Genomic DNA, 18,554 nt, shown 5'->3' with positions numbered 1-18,554 from the left:
AATGATGTAACTGCGAAAAACATATGTATAATGGTGTGGAGGGACGAAGTGGGGAAGACTCGGGGGAAACAAACGTGTTATCGAAGTACAGAATAATAGGGCAAGACCTCACGACAATGGTACGCGACAAGTAACTGCAACAGTGTCTGTTCATGGAAGTGCATCCGCCTTGACAGATTATGCATTTCGAGGATATTGGGGTTCTGTTTGGAACAATGGAAACCACAGTTGCAACCCGCGATACGAGCGCTCGTTTGGCGACTACATAAACTAAAAGGATTACGAGTATCTCTTATGGAACAGCAATTCGGCAGCTCGCTCTGGAGTGTAGGAGATATCATCTTGGATTGGTGATCAAAAGCACGACCTACCTGGGATTGAGGCCCACTTCTGGACAATGTTTCGTATGTTTTTTGTTCAATTTTCTTGCTGTTTCGTGTAAACAAAGGACATTTCGGCCTATGTTGGTTTAAACAACACTATCTGAAGCAAAGTGTGTACGAATGAGAAAGCCCAGTCATGTTCTAGCTTACATTTATTTACGAATGTTTCTTTTCCGTTATGCGGTTTGCTACACTATTTCGCGACGGTCCCAAACGGTCACAATATCAGGGAAAGGCAGCGTTCTGCATTGACTCGATGAGTTCCATGAGTTGTTGCAGTCTCCCACTAGAAGGCTAGTTTACCACAAAATGAAACTACTCGAATTGTGTCTACTGGTTTCACTTGCACATATGGAACGAAGTGAACGTGACAGCAGGGGTGGCCAGTGAGAAGTGATAGTGTGTTTGTGGCATACGCAGGGGCCGGGTATCTTGCGACGTTTACCTTATATCATATTGTCGCGTGGTGCGTTATGTTACGGAGCATATCTCCGGTGTTTCTGGATGGGGGCAGCTAAAATTTGGTATTTTTTCTTCTTTTCAATTATGTGCCCTCTGGGCGAAGTTTGAGTGGGATCTGATTCTACCTTGTTCTGTACGTTGCTTGTTAGAAGACAAGAATGTTGGCTATCTCGCCTCAAAAAGGTGTTATGAAAGTGATATTTCGTACCTCGAAAAGTGTATTTTCTATTGGAAGAGCTCTTGTCTCATCTCGCATTTAGTCCACGTATTTAGTATTTGTGGGCAACCCAGCTGGGACTCAATCATGATTTCCCACTTGCCACACTGTTATTGTACTACGGATTCTTTCTTGTTTTGGCACTTTATTTCTAAAATCCGTACTGATCAACTATCTTCTCCCAATTCGCAGAGACAACCAGCAACAATGGATTTTCCAGTTCAGGGAGTTTTGGTGTTTCACATGTACAGGGTGTCCAATATACAATGCAACCCGGAGTTTGGCATAGTAGAACTTTTGAACCTGAAGTGAAACACAAATAATTGTTATACCAAAATAAAGCTTTGTTCATGCATATATTTTTAAACTAGGAAGCAACGATTGAAGTACATTAGGAACCACCCAGTGTTGCCAGATGTAACCGAAGGTGTAAATCGATTTCATTTGCAAAACCTATAAATTGACTCATAACTCATACGTATGGATGTTCTGTCGTTAATTTTCAATTTGTTCAGTTGGAGTAGCTTGGAAACTATGGATCACAAACAGAATTTTTCATTTTTACCGATAACTAATCGGATGAGGCCTCTGTAAGGAGGAATTAGGAAAAACGTAGTTTTCATAAATTAACACTGAACTAGCAACATTGCTGATGTTTCAGTGCATCAAAAGGTGTGTTAGGGATCTACCTACATTACGCAATTTCTGAAAACAATGAAAAAGAAACTTTGAAATTATCATGATAAAATTTTTACTTACATGCACCCGGCAACACTGCTCGTCATTTCTATGGGGCTACTTAAAGCAACAGGTATACAAGAACAATTCTCGAACTATTCAGACCTGGTAGCCAACATTCACTGTGCCGTTGAGAACATTAATACTTCTAATTTTCTTAAAGTTGCTGCCAACCTGGTGAAACGTGTGACCAGTGTTTGAATCAAAACAGGGGACACTTCCAGCATCTGCTGTAGAGCTGATAACTCATTTTTGATAGTAGTACTGTTGACGGGTGCATGTAAGTAAAAGTTTTATCATGATAATTACAAAGTTTCTTTTTCATTGTTTTCAGGAATTGCATAATGTAGACAGATCCTTAACACACCTTTTGATGTACTGAAACATCAGCAATGTTGCCAGTTCAGAGTGCTAATTTATGAAAACTACGTTTTTTCTAGTTCCTCCTTACAGAGGCCTCATCCGATTAGTTATCGGTAAAAATGAAAAATTCTTTTTTGTGATCCATAGTTTCGAAGCTACTCCAACTAAACAAACTGAAAATTAACGACAGAACATCCATACGTATGAGTTATGAGTCAATTTACATGTTTTACAAAAAAATTGATTTACATCTTCGGTTACACCTGGCAACACTGTGTGGTTCCTAGTGTACTTCAATCGTTGCTTCCTAGTTTAAAAATATATGCATGAACAAAGCTTTATTTTGTTATAACAATTATTTGTGTTTCACTTCAGGTTCAAAAGTTCTACTATGCCAAACTCCGGGTTGCATTGTATATTGGACACCCTGCAGAGTTGCCTAAACTATTTAGTATGCACTAAATACGGTAAAATCCAACTTGATCAATTCTGTAAGTTGACCTTCTGCCTAACTTGGTCTCTGTTAAGTTGACCATTTGTCACATAAGATATGCATTACTTAACAACTCTTGATTATTAATGTGAGTTGGGCACTGCCTAACGTGGTTTCTATTAGTTGGCCATCTGTTCCATAATATATGTATTACTTACAACTCTTAGTCATCTCTGTAAGTCAGTCACATGCCTGACTTGGGCTCTTGTCCCATAATATATGAATTACTTACTATTCGTGATTACTTGTGTATCGTGGAACCTTGAGCATTAAAGCAACGCTAGTCCTACCCAGTTAATTGTTAATTCTGTATTTTGAACACCTGCGAGTATCCATGATCATTGTCATTTGTTAGAAACCTTGCAGGACATCTTTACTGATATTAGTTAAACCAAGGTAGAAAAGGGGAATAACTCCATTGAAACTACCTCTTCAAAAATACAGGAGGCGGTGATAGTTTATTAATTGTAACGTAATGTATGTTAGAGAGTATAAAGGCAACATTTCCATTTATATTCTTTCCACATTAGAAGAAATTTGGCAGTATAGTTTAAGAGGGGACTTTTAGTTTCGTTACGTGTTGGAAACTTTAATCTTTCGGGGAACTTGCAAGAAATTTATAACAAATATCGTAACGATTCATGCTGCGAAGTTAAAGAATGAACTATGTAACAGCATATGTCCTTCCTGGTCAACATTCACTAGTATGGCGATTGTAAAGTCCACAACTAAGGACGTCTTTTGATCTTTCACTGTGTAGGTGGATCATAGCACGTATGTTTCAAGTATTTCCTTAAGATTACTATCTAATCTGCATCTACCGTCAGAGACGGAAGAAATAAAAAAATAAATAAAGTGCCTTAGTGTTTTTTTTAGGTAAGTACATTTAAATTGTGGTGTGCGAATTCCAAACTTAAATATTCGTAACATGCAACGATTTGATATTGCAGAATTAATGTTGCTTAATCCTAATAATAAATGGCTAATGCCTAAGTCTTTGTGTCACACTAATTTAATAATAAATTGTTACGCTAATAGATGTCGCCAATTGCGCTATCGTATGTTAAACTTTGTTAGCAATGTGCCGATCTAAAACTACTAGTTATTTATAAATTGCAAACGATAAATGTAATATACGTAATTAGTCACCTTTACATATATTACCATCTATAATAGGTTTGTCAGAAGAGTATCCGACCATGGCCCCCAAAAAACAATACAATGACCTGGCATTTTTCTCGTTCTAATCGTCTTCAAATTAATTCCCTCCTGCTTTCATACATCGAGTTTGATCTTTCCGCTGTTCGAAACAGGACTGGAACCCCCTCATCGGGAACTGCTAAGAGAGCAACTGTTGCGTTGCGTTAGATCTCTTCTCGGTGCGAAAGAGTTTTTTTTTTTTCTGATACTTTTTGATTTTTGAGAACAGCCAAAAGTGTCTCAAGGCTGTACTAGGAGAGTACGGAGCTTTATGAACCATCGAAATGTTTGCTTTCCCGAAAAACAATCCTTATCCTGCTACAGCTTTCCGAGCTTTAAGTCCCAGAGACCTGTTCAAGCGTCACGTAGACGACGAAAAATGTCCAAAAAGAAGTCCTTTGTACCTGTACGTAGCATATGGAATCGGCAAGGTGAAGTTTGACCCACGGGTGCTGCAGGAGTTGACATTGCGCTAACAGGAATTTCCATCTGGAGGTGCGTGCAGTTCTCTGAGTGTAACTAATAAACAAACGGGTGCTTGTTCTTTTAAGCTTTTTCTGGAGAAAAGGGAGCGGTAAATGATTCGATTGCACGGGACGGGAAATTCGTGCATTTATTGCTTTGTTCCAATATTATCTGAGTAATAATATTGTACAAGAAAGTAAAACATAAAAGCAAATCTTGCACCAAACCCTTCAAGTATCAAGGAAATTTTGAAAGTTACTATCGCAGACATGACATGACGTTGCTGATGTAATATATCATCATAATTTTAATATATGTATACTGATTTTCGTTTTTTTTAAATATGTAATATATGTATATCTTTCTTTAGTAATACAACTTGTGCTATTTGCTTTCTATTTCAGAGAAACTTCGTACAGAACAGACCATTTGGACGATGACGAGTCAACAGCCTTGGATCCTGACTGCGAACCTAGGTGCGTACTCTCACCTCTCATTAACACTTACAACACTAATAAATAATTTTTCTAAATTTTAATGCTCTTATAGATTGGCATAGAATGGATCGAATAGCTAAAAGCGTTTGTCTAACATCTTCATCGAAATTAAATTCTATTTCTTTCCCCCTTAACTTATGCAAAGCACCGTGTCCTCACAGAAACAGTAATGTAATGTATAAAATTTTGCCAAAATATACGCTTTCATTCAGTAGATCGTTCTTTTTTAATATTTTTTCCCCTTTGCTTCAATATTTCTCTTTATATTACAACGATGATTTGTATCTAATTTATTTAACTATTTCATAAAATAGCAGTTACTTTTAACCGCAGCTTCAATCTCAAATTCAAACCGCATTTCATTCTTTGTAAAGCTCATGTACATACGTATTTCTACAGACTTATTAGTTCCCTTAACATTTAGTTGACCTCTGTGGAAAAAACATGCAAGTTGTTTCTGTATGAAAGTGACCATTACTTTGGACCAGTGGCAGCAGACCGTGTTTCAGCACGGATGAAGGTACAAAACTAGTCCAGTAGAGTATCGATATTTTAAGCTTCGAAAATCTAAAAGCTTCATAAAACCTAAGTCATCTTTAAAAAGAATCTTCGCTAACGGATGGCAGTTCAGAAACAAAAAAATCATTGGTAATTTCCTTTAAAACAGTAGAAATTTTTCAGATTAACGTCTCATGATTTTGTCCATTAGGCAAAGGGAGACGGATGATTAAGACAAGTGAATGATGGAAAAAGTGGTGAAATGACTATGTGGGAGGAAGCGGGAGCACCGAGAAAACCCACGGAAACGATGTTGTCCACACAAAATGACTTAGCCGGGGATCGAACCAGACATCCTATGCATCAGAGATAAGCAGTCTACCGTTGAGTTACCGTGCCCTAATTTGAAACAGTTGAATAAATACACCATAAGTAGACCTCGGTTACATTGGTACACATAATGAACAAACTAACATACAGATGTTGATTTATACTCTCTCCATCAGTCTAGAGGATAGCGTGTATTTGGTGAACATAATCCTTGGTTCCATTCTCGCTGTGAGAGTTTTGAAATCTCAACATCTTACGGTCGTTCGGATTCCACCTCAAATTCTAGGTCCACGCCTCATACGGCCTCAGTACTGAAAAGGAATGTTAAACTTCAACAGACAAACGGGTGCTGATATAAATCATCGGGGTGGATAATTGTGCATAAGTGCCTGAAGTACTACATCAACAAGCACTATACAGACCGAGAAATTTCCAAATTTGTACAAGTAGACGAATTTGTGGCTTCAGAAAAATTGCTCCAAAATAGCATCGCAGCAGTTAAGTGTGTGGTAAATGTAGACAGTTAAACTGACAGTAGAATTTCCCACGAGAATATATGGTTTCCAAAATTAGACAGTTAATCTGACAGTAGAATTTCCCACGAGAATATATGATTTCCAAAATTAGACAATTAATCTGACAGTAGAATTTCCCACGAGAATATATGATTTCCAAAATTAGACAGTTAATGTGACAGTAGAATTTCCCACGAGAATATATGGTTTCCAAAATTAGACAGTTAATCTGACAGTAGAATTTTCCACGAGAATATATATGGTTTCCAAAATTAAATCATTATTGGATATGTACTTAATATTTATTAATTTTCACCGAGTAAGACATTAGAATATTTGAGCAGGGGCGTCATTTAAGACTTTGTTTGGGGTAGGGACAAGATTCTCCAGTGATAGTTTTTCATTAGTATGTTATTAATGTACACTCATGTCCAAAATTATTGTCGCATGTCTATAAATATGTTGTTGTAGCAATATAATTTGATAAGGAATTCGCTCGGTATTTCTTACAATGTTAGTATGTGTATAATCGGCAAAGACATGTATGCGGCAAATTTCATGTCAAAAGAGCAGTAAATAAGAACAATAAAACGAAAATAAAACTTTCTAGTTAATTTAGCAACATTTTGTTTTACTCATTATAATTTTCATATTTATAATTCTTTTCCTATGAAATTTACCACAAATACACATTTCCCGATTATACACATAGTATCAGTATTAAAAGTACCCTACAAAATCATTATCAAATTATATTCTTACAAGAAGAGAGTTATAGATATGCGACAATCATTTTGGACATGAGTGTACATAAGTTGGACCATTTATTTTGATACAAACTTGTAACTTTTAAACTAAATAGATACAAAAGTCTTAATTTTTTTTATCGTGCAAATATCAATAGAGGAACAATGTTTCATATACTGTGCATTAGCATTTTGGTTTCGGAAGCTTGTCAAAGAAACATTCAATTAGGAAGATATTAAAGAAACTGGAGATTTTAGGTCCACTCAATCGCCTCTTGAAGTTTTTTCTACCTATTTCTGCTACCTGGTTGACTGCTTTCCTATAATTAATGGACGTTTTGTCGCGAATTTGCTCTTCTGTTTTGCTAGATCTTTTCTTGCCCCTACAAAACCTAACAGAGGTAATTCGTGACCATTTCCAGATTCCATTTTGAAACTTATCAGGACTCTGCAAGAAAAAATGAAAACTTTCGACATATATGCCACCTAAACCCTAAAGAAGTGACGGTTTCGGATACATACTATACTGTAAGCACTAGTGTACGCAGGAATTTATTTCGGGCGGGGTCTAAACTCAATATGAAGGTATTTTATATTATAATTCCTAAAATTGCCCCTAAAATTAGGCTAAATTTACACAAAAGTCGAAATTTCGGGGGGTTCCGGACCCCCAGGACCCACCCCTTGCGTACGTCCTTAACTATAAGTACTTCATACTTGTCTCTACTTATTTAAACGTACATACATGTTTGCCAGCTGCTTTTATAAGATTTTTTTTTTAAATCTTAGTATACTTAACACACACAACCAACTTTTTTAAAAATGTTCCAAAACTTTGCAGTACAATCCCTGTGATGTTACACAACCATAATCACGCTAAATAATATATGGTTGAATACAAAATGTTACTTTGTCGTAACTAACCCAGCATCCATAGAGATATTTCACACTCCAGAGATGACCATCAAATCTCAAAGTATGTGGAACCACCGGAATGGTATACACTTTCAAACAAGATACTGATAAAAATCGGCACACCAATGTCCGTTACGAGTGAAGATAACCAATACATGTATAAAAAACATGTTGAATTGAAAACCACAATCTTTATTATTATTATTTGTTAGAAACTCCCTAATGACACACTAATCAAACGTTTCTATTAGCTACGGACTTTTGAACGTACCATTTCCTCTGCCAAACAAGAAGAAAAACACAAAGCTACAAACTAGTTCTCTGCGCATTCACCTTATGACCTTGACATAGACTCCTCTGCTTAGTTGCCATATTTCATAATGACGAGGCATGGAAAATCCGCTTTATAGCTCACTTACTCTAGTTGTGTAACGCTATTTTGTGAATACAATGTTGGTTTAATTTACAATAACAGTTACAAACGAATATAGTAATAGAGGTGGCTCGTGAGGGAAGTTACACTGGGAAAAATTGAAGTTTTATAATTTGAAACTAGGGAAATACATGTTTGCTAATGTATTAATTATTGTATAAAACAATTAGTACATTGAGAAAGTTCTCCCCTTTTTTTTACTTTTGAGCAAAAATCTTTGTGTGATTCCCTCACGAGCCGCCTCAGAATGTAGTGCTTTGTTACGTATACATATTGTATTCATAAAAAATACATAATTTAAACACACACACACACACACACACACACATATATATATATATATATATATATATATATATATATATATATATATATATATATATATATATATATATATATATATATATATATAATACGAGGGGTAGTCCGAAAATAAGTTTCCCCTCTAGTTTTCCCAGGAAAGCGAACAACGATCCTGCAGATGGCACTGTCGCAACGCCTACACAAACCGGATACGAGTCTCTGATGAGCCTGGCAGCTACGGAGAGAAGGCGCGTTTTGACGTCGTGGTCAAAGGAAGAAGTGCGAGCGCTTGTCTTGGCTTGTCCGCTATGATTGGGCACGTGATGTATTGGGAGGAGAAATCCATAACCGCCTCGTGGAAGTCTATGGGCCTGATGGGATGTCAAAACAGATGATGTCGCCAATTCAGTGAGGGGCGGCAGCAAGTGCTGGATACACCGAGACCTGGTAGTACACGGCCACTACAGACAAAATTTCCGGATTGTGGATGACATGATTAAAGCGAACCGGCGATGAAGTAGCGGAGGAACTTGGAATCGTATATGCGTGACCTCACAAGATCATCCAGGTCATGCTTGGCTACTAGAAAGTGTTAGCACGATGGGTACCTCGTCTTCTGACCTCGAACCACATGAAACAACGCATGGACGTCAGCCTAGAGCATCTCGTGCGTTGCCATCGTGATTCCAATGACTTTCTGTTCCGGATTGTGACGGGGAATGAAACGTGGGTCCACCACTTCACACCCGAATCGAAGGTCGCATCGATGGAGTGGAAATATCCGGTCGTCACCTGTCCGCAAGAAGTTCAAAACAACGCCCTCTGCAAAGAAAGTGCTATACACAGTGTTTTGGGACACCCAAAGTTTGGACTTTTTGGAGATAGGAACCATCACTGCTGCGCGGTACTGTGTAGTGGTGGACACAAAACAGGTTTTTCGGTTTTTCCAAAAACCGGTTCGGTTTTCACTGAAACGGGTTATCGGTTTTCTCCAAAACCGGTTCCGGTTTTTCCAAAAGTTGTTCTATTTCTGACCAGAATAGTGTTTTCCTTGTTTTCCGAAAACCAAATTAGTTTCCGCAGAAATAGTTTTGTTTTCGAAAAGTTTTCACCGAAACTGGTTTCGGTGAAAACCGAAACCGGTTTTTGGAGGAAACGGAAATTTCCGATTTCGGTTTCTCTAGACACTGGTTTCCGATTTTTATAAAAACCTGTTTTGCCCATCCCGAACTGTCACACACTGTCGAAATTGAAGGCGGCGATTCGGAACAAGCGGCCTGGCTTTCTCACATCTGGTATTCTGTTGTTGGATGACAATGCGAGACTACACTCAGTGACGGCCACTCAAAAACCACATTGCAGCTCTTGGGTGGGAGCACCTTGCCCAGCCGCCATACAGTCCTGATCTCGCATCCAGTGACTTCCATCTGTTCCCGGCTTTGAAGAAGATTCTCGGCGGCAGGCGTTTTGGAAGCAATGCTGAAGTGACAGAAACTGTTCGAGGCTTCTTCCGTATGCAGAACACTGAATTTTTGCTGGAAGGGTTTTTGAAGCTTATAGACCGGTATACAACAAATGTCTCAATGTATGTGGAAAAATAAAGGTATGTCTGATCTTTAAAGTCACACGCTATTTTTGGTCTTGCATCCCCACCTCTGTTGACAGTCGCCTGAGGGACACTTATTTTCGGACTCCTTCTCGTATATTATATCGGGTATTCAAGAAATGTCCCCCTCGGCCAATACAGCGCTATTCTACAGTCAAAATAAAGCGAAAATATTGTATACCGTCTGATGCCTCCTTCAGCCACTATGGAGCATCAAACATTTAACTATCTGGCAACGTCATAGATTAATTTGAAACAATTGGCATTCCTGTATGAATCCAACAAGGACTTACAGTGATTACTACGCTAATAATTGGTTCTAGTGTTAACGTTTATCGGCTTTAATTCCCATCTGGAAAGAATTAATGTACTATTTGATAGATTGGTAGATCTAATCTATGGTTCGTTATCTGCGACGTTGCCACATAGTGCAATTCACGTCTTCAGACGAGGATCCGAAAAGTATACAATTATACGAGGCATATTCCAAAAGTAAGAGCCGCTTGATGATTTTTGTTTTTAAAGAAATGACTCGTGCGGAACGGGATTTATTGCCAAAAATAGGTGCCTACAGAGCTACTCCACTTTTCCACATAATCTCCATGCCGTTCCAAACACTTTTCGTAACGCTGCACCATCTTCCGTAAACCATGTGTATAGAAGTTTGCCGCCCGGGATTCGAACCAGTTGACAACGGCAGTCTTGAAGATTTTCGTCGTTTTCAAACCGTTATCCACCAAGCAACCGTTTAAAATTCAATAAGAGAAAGTGATCGCTGGAGGCAAGGTCCGGACTGTATGGAGGGTGGTCAGAAGGGTCCCAACGAAAATCTTGAATCATCTTGACGACGGCAGCGGTATGAGAACACGCGTTGTTGTCGCGAACGAGGATGATACCAGACGATAGTTTCTCGCGGCGTCGGTTTTGAATAGCACATCACAGCTTGGTGAACGTGTCGCAGTACGATACTAGTTCCTCAGTGATCTCTTGATCCGACTACGATAGGTCCCGTAGTAGTAGAGGTATGAACTTTTAAAATTCACTTAACATTATTTCACATTTTCGGCACTCTGTAACTCCGAAACTATCCACTTTTGAGTACAGGTCTACATGAACGTTCTTTCTTATTTTGTTGTAGGGAATCCCTTCCCAAAATATTGTGACACCTTTTTGTAACCTAAAGTAGAAAAAAAAATCATTCTATTCTCTGTTATAGGCAATACGATAAAACTAAAAAAAAATATTTTTAATCATTTTAAATCCTTTACTGTTATTTAAAGATAAGTGCAAATAGAAGACACCTTAGAACGCGACAAGTGTCTAACAGCAAAAGATTTTCTTAAGTTTCAAACTCAACTTCCTACAAAGGACTAAACTTATGTATACATGTAAATATTTTTAGAGGAGTTACGTAATACTTTTTTTTTTCAAGTTGGTTCGAATTATAGCTGGCAAATGTTTGAAAATAATGTTCTTAGGAGAGATGGTACGATGGTTTAGTAGTAAACTTCCATTTCTGATGTGAGAGGGGATTTTAGGCCAAGGGGGCTTTGTGGTGTACAGAATCGTGCTGGAGAGTTTCTCTCGTTTCCTGACCCATTCTCCTTCCATAAATTATTTCATTCCATTTGAATAATTATACTAGTTCTCTTTGGCTTATAGTGCATAACCATAGGACGTTAAGAGCCGGACATACTAAAAATAATACAAAATTTACCATTTTTTTCTTTTGCTCGTTTTTCATAAGTGAAAGGACATAATGAAATGCGACTTACCACAATCGTACATAATGATATTCTACAACAGAAAATATTAATCTGAAGGATTTTCAGTGTTGCCATCTATAGAAATTACAAGTGTTGCCAGGTTATTTTCTCCAAAATCTAAATTAAGGCAGGGACTACAGAAACGAACCCAACTGCATTTGGTTACTATCACGTTGTTTTGGTATTCTGTTAACTACTTTTTAAATAACAGTGAATTTTAATAACTATGTGAAAACTGTTTTGTTTATTATACAACTATTATTTTAGATACAACTATTATTTAAAAAGTAGTTCACAGGATTCCAAAACAACATGATACGTAATCAAATGCAGTTGAATTCGTTCCTCTAGTCGCTGCATTAACTTAGATTTTGGAGAAGTTGTTATTCTGGCAACACTGTAATTTCTATGGATGGCAACACTGAAAATTCTTGAGGTTCATTTTTTCTGTTGTAGAATAACTTATCTATGATCGTGGTAAGTTGCATTTCATTACCTCCTTTCACTTATGAAAAACAAGCAAATGAAAAACAGTAAATTTTGTATTATTTTTAGTAAGTCAGGGTCTTAAACTTAAGATATCATTTCAGTTTCTTTCGAGAGACGCTGATAAAAACGCCAAACCATTAGAAGAACAAAGGAGGAAGATAGTGGCAATCGTCCAAACAATACACAATCTCTTTGAAGCTACTTGAATTTAAAAGCATGAGAAAATAAGTCAGTAAATGCTTGAATTTGGAACATACCTAGGTTTTCACTTAAAAAGTGGAGTGTGATAAATTATATCGCAGAAAGCCAGCCACGTCCTTGGCTTTCTGGAGCGAAATTGAAATAGGTGAGAAGGATTTAAAGTATTGGTAAAATATCCTGTCATATCCCATATATCACATGTAACTGTTTTCCTGAAAACAATAACATCCAGATTGTAACGTGCTGCAGAGGCATAGGATTCAAATTTAGTTGTTCAATAAAGATGTATGATTACAAAACGTGAGCTCAAGTTGTAGATCAAAATCAAAGTGGTTCGAAGTTAAAAGATCGAACATAGTTAACCAGAATTGTGAAAACTTGAGAGAGGTAAAAACTAAAGCTTTTAAGGATAGATGCTGAAATCATACCTCATTATACTGCACCATTATGTTAAATGCTGTGTCGTCCCATCTGCTACCAAACTTGAACTGGGAGTAGAAGATAGTGGAACATTCCTCAGGAGAACTTGTTTGAGAATTGAAGAATATTTTCAAGTAGTGTTTCGAAACCAAGGTGGTGATTCGTGCTGTAGAACTGTTGATCCAGGCGATCAACAAAAAACGACCATTCAGATGGTCCTCAATGTATTCCTAAAATGTGGAAACCTTGATAAATGTATATAAGAATTGCATTAAAGGAAATAGAAGAGTGAGTTGACTATCGAAACTTTACCAAACGGTCAGTTATTGACACTGCTTCAAATCCAATCCACTGAGTACATGTAGCCGTGACTGGTCAATGACACCTATATGAACCAAGAACTATCGAGATTACAATTGTTACCGTTTGTATTAAATGTATCTTATTGCCATTTCTGATGTATATATCAAGTTAACAATAAAGCTTTTAAGTATATATTTAGTGTTATTTTATGAGCATGATCGTGGAACATTTCAATATAGTTTTGTGAATTTATAATATTTGTTGTAAATACACACGCAAGAAACACATTAGAAGCAATGTACATAAGTACTGTTCTCACTTGTCAGGATAAGCAACGTAGCAATTTTCTGAAGAAACACAAAGAAATAAGCAATGTGGGTTATATGAAAAGTGCTTTTAAAGGACAAAACCCTACTTCATATTGTAATTAAATGATTATAATAGAAATATGTTATCCCAGTAGTGTAGTGCAAACATTTATTCTAGAAAGACATATCTGTCTCAGTTACATAATTTGTTGGCGTAGTTCACAGACATACAGTTGTAACATTAATAAAACACATTCTGATCAACTTTGACCCGATAACTGTCATTGTGAAGAGGTATACTGGTATATTCAGAACGTAACTTTTTCGATGACTGTATAATGTGTGGACAATAAGAGAATGAACTTTAATTTTTGTTCTTTCTTGCATTTGCAGGGACCGCACAGGTAAAATCTCGCTTTAAATGTTATTTAAATTCAGATTGAATTTGATTCCTTACTAAGTCCGTTGTGATATGGTGGCAGGTTCTCCTTAATATTAAATTACAAATTACTACAGTACTCAATTCATATAATATTAATACTAAATTTCCAGCTATTTAAATTCTAAAATATCGTCACCAGATACAGAAATGTGTTATTTAAAAAATATTTGTAAAATAGAATTGTTTTCGCAATGTGATTCGTTATGTGAAAAGTTGCTTCCAATTTTTAGATTCCTACATAGATTTTAGTACGCTTCAGCTGGATTTTGGTTCCAGTTGGTTGAGTATCTTTATTGTTAATTATTCCAGTCTTCCAGCTTAGAGTAAGTTTTGTGTTCTAGAATTTGTGTGTAGAGAATACAGTCAACTCATATCTGCAACATTCATTTATGTAATATATAATTAATTTGTACAGTTGGTTTTTATGCTAATGTTTATGTATTAAAGTTTCAATATATATATATATATATATATATATATATATATATATATATATATATATATATTAATAATACGTAATATAGTTATTACTATTATGAATGTAGAATGTTGGATATGAATGATAGTTGTGAAAGTCGTTGAAGGTAATACCGTAACCAGGAGGAATGAAAAGCCAAAGCTCCATTTCAACCGTAATACTCATATGTTTGTTCTTATAATTTATATATTCTGAAACATTGTTTTACAGTTTCTGTTTAGATGATTTACCTTTAAAGGTTCCACTTGAGGAGAAAATCCTGGGTATGGTTTTGCCTGTATATAGATGTAAAAGACAGGGGCGGATCTAGAAGTCAGAAGCTGGGGGCAGCCAGAACCCAGACTAAGATAGATATATCAAGAATTTATAGTAAACTTTCAAAATATTATAATAGCTTAAATTGTTTTTGACACTCAAAACTGGGGGGGCCTAAGTCCCCGCCCCCAGGTTAGATCCGCCACTGGTAAAAGAACGAAATATTGTATTGTGCAAGTTTGGAATGTCATCTATGAAACTTCCTTGAACTTGCTTGAACTGAGTTTCTTACAATCCCTATTACACATTTGTTAGTATATTTGTGTAGAGGTAACAAGTTTACTTCCCATTGTTTTGTAGAGAGAGCTTTGACTAAGATTTTTGTTAGTATTTTTTTTTAAATTTTGGTAATATATGTATGTATGTATATGTATGAAAGTGTATTTAAAGTATCTTACGTTCGTCTTGTTGATTTTGAAATACAAAGGAAGTACATAAATCTAGTTGAAACATGTTCAGTGCACTTTTTGTATCATCCCCACCATATGATCCTATATCACCTATCCTATATTCTGCAAGTACCGATGTGTGAGGCTGGTCGGTACAGAAAACTTCCATTTTCCTCGAAGTTGGGAGCCACTGTGATGTTCACTCTTGTGATTGCTATTTGTTGAAACTGATTTTGGCTTCACATCTTCTTTGTATTGAAACGTTTCCCTTTCTCGTATGAATTACTTATGTATCTAATTTTTACAACTAATACATACTTTAGCTAATGTAACTTTAGCATTCTCTTATTTACGTCCTTCAAAAAAGATTTTAATACATGGTAACTTTCGGGCTCATTAATGCATTTTTTTTATCCTTATGCGCTGACAATTAGATAGTTATTGTAATTTCTTTTGATAGTGAATTAAGGTTGAAAAAGATATCTATTAATGAGTTTGAAACGTACCCCCACATTGAAAGTTTTTGAAGATCTAAATTTGTTTTTCAACTCTATATAATGTCTGTCCTGCCATGTCCTTCCCTTATCAATGCACACTTTACTCAATATTAAATTCTGGCTGCAAAGTAAATTTTATGCAAAACAAGTGACATTAAAGTAACCTAAATAAAAACGGAAAAGTTAGCTTGTGCTTCCATTTCAGCAGAAAACATTGCCTTATATAAATCAGCGGGTGTTTTGGTGAAACTGGTCCAAATCTCGAATTGTCTCAAAAAAATGAAATCTTCCTTAATCTTTGTTTGGAGACATCTGCTCTCATACATTTGAGAATAAATTCATGAAGTTGGTGTGGTTCATCCGCAGCATCTCCCTTTCTCTATAGCCCTTGAAATAGGCAATTATAAATAACTAATCATAAAATTGTATACTAGTTTATTTACACGCGTATGGAATAGGCGTGTATATGTATAATATGTATTGACAAAACGCTATTTCGAGCCAAGTCGTCCCTGATTTCAAAATATTCGAAACTTCGATACTAATGATCAAATTCATATTTTTTTCAATTTCTAAATCTATCAAACAAGCTTTAACGTATATTAATAACGAAGTAGAACTCAGTGCTTTCAGCACGAAAATTAAAAGGATCCTGTCAGGGTCGCCAATTGTATCGTTATCTAATTGTTAGATTTCTGTTCTGCTTAGATCAACAAAACAAAATATATTTTGAATCGTAAACATAATAATGTTGTCACAGGCTAGGGTTTTTGATTCTACATTTGAATCTGAAAACATAGCTTGCAAAAAAGGATAACTTATAACTTACATAACAGGAAAATGATCATGATCAGTAACATGTGAAAACAGTTGTACATTCGATTGAAATCATACGTTCAACTCTTCTAATCCGATTCCCTAACGTTTTGCAACCTACCATAGCACAATGTAAATGTTGGTACTTCTCATGCTTTTATAATAGGCTTGCGTATTCGTTCACACTTTCAAAATAGAAGGTGAATTCACTTAATTATGTAGGCTTTTCAGATAAGAAATATTAAAAATATATTTTTAAAAAAATAGACATTGATAGTGTACAAAAGTGCAAACTACAGCACATTCGAAATGAGTGAAATTTTACAAAATTTAATCAGTATAAATTCATGGCAAACAAGAAATAGCTAATATAACAATCTAAGTAATATATTGCAGGAGAATATGTAATTCTGTGTACTTTAAACTTTTAAATACAGATATTTTCTCTTAAATTTACAACTGGCTAACTGCTATTTTAAGGACTACTAGCTGAGGTGCCCGTTCTTCGTACAGGGAGAATAGGTTTATGGGAAATATTTGAACCCCCTTTCCCTTAGGATATTTATTTCAATAAAAGTTTGAGAAAAATACAGCAGATACTGTAATTGTAACATAAATACTGAAATACGTCCCCCTTAAAATATGCCTTGAATCAAATTGATATGATTAAAAAGCCTAGCTTGAAGTGGATACTAATTATTTTCCAAAAGTCATTTCAAACGGGTCAGACGTTTTCCCGACCCAAAAAACTATTAATTCTACACAAATTTCAGTCATTTTTGACATTTTCCACCTTCCCCCATCCTTTAGAGATAGGGATGAACTTAGACGTAAGCGCCATTAGGGACTAGGGATGCGCACGAGACAAGATTTGTGGCTGGCTCGACTCGAAAATGTGCTGTAAAAGTGATTATTCGAAAAATGCATATTTTTCTATTGGAAGAGCCGTGTCTGGACTCGAATTTTGTCAGGAAAATCCTGTCTCGACTCGTCTCGTGCGCATCCCTACTAGGAACGTCACTATTCATTTCAGCAATCACGAAAAATATGGATTGCACACTGATACCATGCGTTTTGCATTATTTGCATGTCACTCCTTCCATTCCCCTTCCCCCCTTGGAGTATCTTCCACAGTATTTTTTTTTTTTTTTTTTAAAGATTGAAATCACATATCTTCCATGTTTGGTTAAAATTGCTTCAGACGTTCCGGAGCATTCATACACATACATCCAAATATATATAAATGTTCGAGCAATGTCTTTGGCGCTGGTGCCCTTATAAATTCCCAATCCAGCTGATATGCTCGTTCATGCCTAAACTTGGGATTGTCACCGTGATTGTAATCTAATAGCTTGACGAACCTAAACTATGGATTCGACACTAATTTGTTATTTGAGACATTTTTCACCCCTTCTCATCCCTGATGCCGATGGGACTCAATTTAGACTTAAATTTCATCGAAAGTGTTGGTATTCGTATCGGCGACTCCGAAAACTAGGGACTCTAATATCGGTCGTCTCATGTGGTTCTGATTCCACGTTAATCAGTAGACCCCATCTCAAATAGCCTCGCTGCTGAAAAGGAATTTAAACTCAAAATCAACTCAACTAATATCTGTCGTTTTCGATCATTTTATACCGTACTCCTCATACTCCCCTAGTGTATTAGATCGTACCCCTGAAGGTTGAAGTTGGTGGTCATCGGAACTGCTACCAATCAACTTAGGGATCCCGAAAGCTGTGGATTCGACACTGATGTTGGTCACTTTTAATTATTTTTACGTGTCACAATCTCCCAACCCTTCAGGGTGCAAATAAGTTCTGAACCTGAACTTAAATGGCATTTGGAATGTCGCTCTTTAAGGGACCACAAAAACTATAGATTCGACAATTTTTTAAAATCGTTTTTATGTCTGCCCCTCCCACTCCCCTAGGAGGGCTAAGAGAGTCTTGCTACCACTGGGGCT

The 18,554-nt window shown here is 36.3% G+C and overlaps 1 protein-coding gene across 1 annotated transcript in view; it reads left to right on the top strand.

Annotated features, from left to right (window-relative positions):
• The window catches only part of LOC145682782 (uncharacterized), a 190,914-nt gene that overhangs the window by 123,719 nt on the left and 48,641 nt on the right, over positions 1 to 18,554 (top strand). Inside the window, exon 7 of the mRNA XM_081754160.1 lies at positions 4,726 to 4,797. Coding sequence (XP_081610286.1) covers positions 4,726 to 4,797 — 72 coding nt within the window. The remainder of the gene's footprint in view (positions 1 to 4,725; positions 4,798 to 18,554) is intronic.

Source organism: Thermobia domestica, chromosome 1, assembly GCF_964235325.1.
Source record: "Thermobia domestica chromosome 1, izTheDome1.hap1.1, whole genome shotgun sequence".
In the NCBI taxonomy this organism is placed as follows: domain Eukaryota; kingdom Metazoa; phylum Arthropoda; class Insecta; order Zygentoma; family Lepismatidae; genus Thermobia; species Thermobia domestica.
This window is presented reverse-complemented; position numbering and strand designations above follow the sequence as displayed.